The 5,512-nt window shown below is 41.3% G+C and overlaps 1 protein-coding gene across 1 annotated transcript in view; it reads right to left on the minus strand.

The window, feature by feature from the left end:
• Positions 1-5,042, minus strand: part of LOC137982935 (cilia- and flagella-associated protein 91-like) — a 5,706-nt gene extending 664 nt beyond the window's left edge. The window contains exons 1-3 of the mRNA XM_068830097.1: positions 4,935-5,042; positions 3,194-3,285; positions 1-321 (exon numbers count right to left, since the gene is read on the minus strand). The exon at positions 1-321 is cut by the window's left edge and continues 664 nt beyond it. Of these exons, the coding sequence (XP_068686198.1) occupies positions 1-321; positions 3,194-3,285; positions 4,935-4,945 (424 nt within the window). The 5' untranslated portion in view covers positions 4,946-5,042. The remainder of the gene's footprint in view (positions 322-3,193; positions 3,286-4,934) is intronic.
• Positions 5,043-5,512: the final 470 nt, after the last annotated feature.

The raw sequence follows: 5,512 nt of genomic DNA on the forward strand, positions 1-5,512 counted from the left end.
ATCGCGGTGAGCTAGCTCGCGACGACTGCCCAACCTTCGGGCTAGCAGTTCGCGATTGCGGTTTTGGGCTTTCTCTGTCAGAAGTCTGCGATTTTTCAGTAGCTGGTCTTGAAGAGAACTGCTCCTGTTCCGAGGGTGGTCGGGATGAAACTCGGTTCCCAGAGACAGGCCTTCCGGTTTCCAGGGGATCTTGAGGTTGTTTCTCGGCCGATTTGTCTTCTTTAACAGGTTCTGCATTTGGATTTTCTTCCATGACTGACTCAGACTCACCATGAATGATTCTGTGAGCAGCTATAAGGTGCTTTCTCTGGGAACGTTTCACTAAAACCCAAGAACGAAATTCGCCATTAGCACTTAGCCACAATTAACTCATGGAATTCTTAAGATATCTCGTAACTTTTGATTGAGGGTTCAAGAGGTACTGCCATAACTTAAACCGTCTTTGAAAACCTGCCAAGATGACGGACACGTCGGGAACAAAACCTGCAAATTCGGAGATTATTCAATTTGGAAGTACTCTGTGTACGGTACGAAATTACTCGCAGCGTGCATTCAGCGAAGAGTTAATAACATCTGTAGTTAATTATGTTGGAAATAAATGGGTCTGCTGGCGCGCCAAAAGTAACTGTGCAATTGTGTTGGTTGTACATGTTAAGTGATACGCTTAAGGTCTCGTTGCATTTTGGCGAGCCCGTAGGCCGAGTCAAAATACGAGAGATGAAAATATCCCACGATACGAAACACTAAATCGCTACCTCTTCGTGACTATTCCGTGAGTGACCGTTAAGGTTTCGCGCGAAAACGAAACCTGGTCTAACCTGTCAATCGAGTCGAGCAAAACGTCGTCCATTTGTGGGCTCTAATGACCCCGTGAGGAATGAATCAATGAACAAAATGATGGGTGTATTCTTTTGGGAATATCCTGGCTATTCTCATCCCGGATCAGGAATAACCGAATACACGAAATATCAGTTCTCAAAAGAACGCAAATTATGAAAACGGAATATTTTTGGCGAAGTGAACTGGGAACTGTTATGTCTGTGCATGCGCCAGTTGTGTTGGCATGGCGACTGAAAAAGGTTTACACGAAACGTTGAAATATGACCATAAGTACTGGTTTATGACGGTTTCCTCGATTTTTTGCTTCATTTGTTAAAAACTTTAAGGGGGAAGACGAACACCGTCTATTCCGTGTATTCCATTGAGGAATCGTACCAAAAGAACGTGCCCGATATATGAAATGAATCATACACTGAACTGCAGATATGAAATCAAGTAAAGCTATGATCCTCGCAGTTATGGACGCAATTTTAGCAACTGCGTAGAGAAGCCTAAAAAATTCAGGACTTCAACGGGGTTTGAACCCGTGACCTCGCTCGCCACTGACGTTGGGAGCTGGTCATTTTTGGATCATAGCTTTTCTTGATTTCATATCCGCAGTTCAGTGTATGATTCATTTCATATATCATATGGTTCATTGATTCATTCCTCACGGGAACATTAGAGCACACAAATGACCAGCTCCCAACGTCAGTGCATTCATAGCTCACTCGGTTAGAGCGTCGCAACGGCATCGCGAGGTCACGGGTTCAAACCCCTTTGAAGTCTTGATATTTCAGGCTTCTCTACGCAATTGCTAAAATTGTGTCCATATAAACTGCGAGGATCATAGTTTTACTTAAAAACTTGTCAAGCCGGTCTTCTGTAGTACAAATATCGTGTACTCGTTTTGATTGTTACATTATTTTATAAGAACCCTTTTTTATAAGAATTTTAAGGCTGAGATTAACCAATTGACACTTTTAAGAACGTATTAAGGACATTCCTCAGGCTGAGGAACGTTTTTATTTTGTCATTTCTATTTTAAATGATAAAGGATAAAGTGAAGGCAAATAAATGTAAATTACCCCAAATACGTTAAGGCATAAAAATATTTTGTATACCATAACAATGGTTTTCTGATACACATCTTAGTTTGTAATAATGAGCACCTCTTATTTATAATCGTTCCAAAATAACTTCAGCACCATCAAAGTCATCAGGTGAAACAATGTCTGATGTAAATTTAAGGACGGTGCCTACTAATTCAAAGGTATTTTAGCGCGGTTTACTGAATAAGCGGGAAGAGCAGATCTTAACAAGTGTTATTGAAATCCAAAAAGTAAATTGGGGATAACCACGCATTTTTCGATGATAGTTAATGAACAATATTTATAAAAAGCTTCAAAATGCAAAGCAATGTTATCTCTGAAAAGTGCGTGGTTACCCCCAATTTCTTTTTGGATACCAAGAGCACTTGCTAAGTTCTGCTTTCTCCGCATAGTTTTAAAGGGCGCAGAAATATCCCTGTATTAATAAGCACCATCCATAGGAAGTCCGAGTATCTCGAGATGCGCAGAACGTACGCGCAATAAAAATAGTAGGCACCTTAAGAACATCTTAAGAACGTTCTCAGCCTCACATCGCAAAAATATATAACAATGTTCAGCCTCAGCTCCAAAATTAGACGTTCTTATATATATAAGAAAAGAGTGTATTTGTACTGTGCTGACCGCAGTTGAATAAGTCAGTATATCCGCCAGCTTATACACGTTCCGTTAATTTATTTCTTTACGTCTTTCTGCACATGATATACATGTATCACTCATTCAGCATATTTGTAAGATGGAAAGTAATGCCACATAGACCCTACGCAAAAATGGCTGCCTTTAAATTATTCTTTTGTTCATATTCAAAATAGCCCAACTAACCTCGATTTTGAGACAAAATTCTAAAGAATTTGTTATCCCGAACGAGGTTAGTTGGGACAATCCAGTAAACCAATCAAAACTCGAAGTAATTACACGTAGCCGACACAAAGCGCGGGAAAATGTGCACGCGCAAGCCACGATTGGTTTTGGTTTGACTTCTGATGGTTGAAAAAGTGGCGCGAGAAATTTGAACCAATCACTGAGTGACGTAATGCAAAACCAAAGTAATTCGCTAATTACTTTGACACTCAATATTGAAAACCGCTCTATTTACTATTTCATGCAAAACACCATTTAACCCATTCACTCCTCAGGTGCTCCAGGACGCCCCTAGTTGACGAGTACAATCGTCTGGCGTTAGACATAGTAAGTCTGTCAAGTCTCGCTCCAAGGAGTTAATGGGTTACGTATCGTGCACGCGTTTATACACGATTAGGACTTACCGTTCTCTCTCATGGTTATCTTTTGCACCTCGGGTAACAAGAACGAACTGACAAGCTCAGCAACGATTTCTTCAGACTGCAGTTTGGTTCGCCTACAGGAAGGAAGCACGTAGATAACGAAATCTTGTATCACCTTAGTTATTGTGTTATAGTGGACTAAATTTCCATAACTGGTTGGTAATAGGATTAAAATTAGGTCAGCCCAAGAACTAAATCAAAAATTTTCCAATGCGCGACAGCGAGAGAGAGAGAGAGAGAGAGAGAGAGAGAGAGAGAGAGAGAAGAGAAAGAAAACAGAAATTTCTGCCGAATAGTAAACGAGCGAGAAACTTGCTAGGCACTATTTCGCCCGGTTACTCGGGTCCAGCTTACCGAGCACTTCTTGGGGAACGAAGGCAGGAAGAAGTAGGGGGGGGGGGGGGAAGGGGTGGTGTAGGCTCATTTATCCAAAAAAGCGGCTGACTGCTGCAAATGTCACGTCACTTTGATGCGAGTTGGAGGCAGCAACACCACAGCAAGTGAAGTGCAGATACGGTTAATTGCCGTTTATATACGGCGCAGAAAAAAGTGGGCACAGTGGTAGGGTGTTACGTGGAGCTGCATGCATCCCTGGACATAAGTAGCTACAGTATGTGACGAACAGTGAACAACTCTATATCCTTCCGGGGTTTCGTATGAACAGAGCCTCTCTGGCTCCAATGGATCCAGAGACTTCAGGGAATTTAAGAAACAACGACGATGACGGTAGCGACAACGCCACAAAGCAATAATATTATCGGTTAAAAGAGAAAAAATAATCGTGCTGCACGTGCGGCACGCATTTTAACACATGTTGCTGTACTTTGCACAACAACGACATGAAATCAACAAAAGGGAGCTTAAGATTTTACGACAGCGACGACAACAAGAACGCCGCAAAACAATGATATCATTGGTTAAAAGAGCATCAATAATCGTGCTGTGCGTGCAGCACGGATTTTAGCATGTATTCTTGCGGTACTCCGCATAAGGACGACGTGAAATTACCAAATTTGAGGTTCTAACGACAACGTGAGCATGCAACAGAGAATCTTTCATCTTCTATTCTAACTTTGTAACCGCTCGTACCAATTTATTTTTAGGATACTTCGCGGAAATTGTAAGAGGTGAACGACATAGAATAACCGCGAAAGACTATTTGAGGTGACCTTTTCGTCGACGTCGCCGTCGTAGATCTTGAGGTCCCTAAATTTGAGGTTTTGACGATGGCGTGAGATGCAACAGAGAATCTTTTGTTGTCTTTTTTTCTCTGAATCCGCTCCCCAGTACTACCCAATTAGTGTTTTTTTTTTGGGATACTTCGCTAACACTGCCGTACGACGTAAAGGAAGTGAAAAATCGCGGAAGACTTACGGCAGTGCTAAGTTATATTTTGAAACGACGTTTTCGTCGACGTCGCAGTCGTACACTTTCCAGTTTTGAGACACAACATAAAAAAAACGCATCGACGCACAAAACTAGACCTCTTCGTTGCTCTCGACTAATTTCTCCTCCTGAAACAACGAACAAGCACATGTCTCGCAAAGAAGCAGTAACGCGACGGTTAGTTTCAGGATAGGCTTAAATTGCCTTGAGCAAGGTGCCGAGAAAGTCCAAGGATCGACGTTATTAGATTCACTCATGTCCTGGATTGACCCTAATTGGATGAAGACCCAATTTTGACAGCCCTGAGACTTGTTATGGATTCAGAGATATTACGTACGTTTTCTCCATGTCATAAGCAATCTGGTTAATCTTTTCTGCTTGTTCTTGAATTTCTTTGCGAGCCTGTTAAGCAAAGAAAATGTGCATAAATGCATTAAGAATCGCGGAAGCAATGCCCTCTTTTCTCTTTCAAAATCTGTATTTCTAACAGATAAAAAGACTTTTTTAAAAAGAGAAAACCAAATATGTAGACATGAACAAATCTGCGGTGCTTAAGGACGGTGCCTACTATTGTTTTTGCGCATCCGTTCTGCGCATCTCGAGGTACTCGGATTTCCAATTGCGGGTGATTATTAATACAGAGCTATTTTGCGCGGTTCAAAACTATGCGGAGAAAGCAGAACTTAGCAAGTAATCTTGGTATCCAAAAAGAAAATTTGGGGTAACCACGCATTTTTCAGAGATAATTGAGCTTCATTGGAAAAGAACGCCGTACATTGCTTTGTATTTTAAAACTTTTTACAAATATTGTTGATTAATTATCTTTGAAAAATGCGTGGTTACCCCCCTTTTTCTTTTTGGATTTCAAGAACACTTGTTAAGATCTGCTTTTCCCGCACATTGAGCAAACCGCGC

Source organism: Montipora foliosa, chromosome 13 (assembly GCF_036669935.1).
Source record: "Montipora foliosa isolate CH-2021 chromosome 13, ASM3666993v2, whole genome shotgun sequence".
In the NCBI taxonomy this organism is placed as follows: domain Eukaryota; kingdom Metazoa; phylum Cnidaria; class Anthozoa; order Scleractinia; family Acroporidae; genus Montipora; species Montipora foliosa.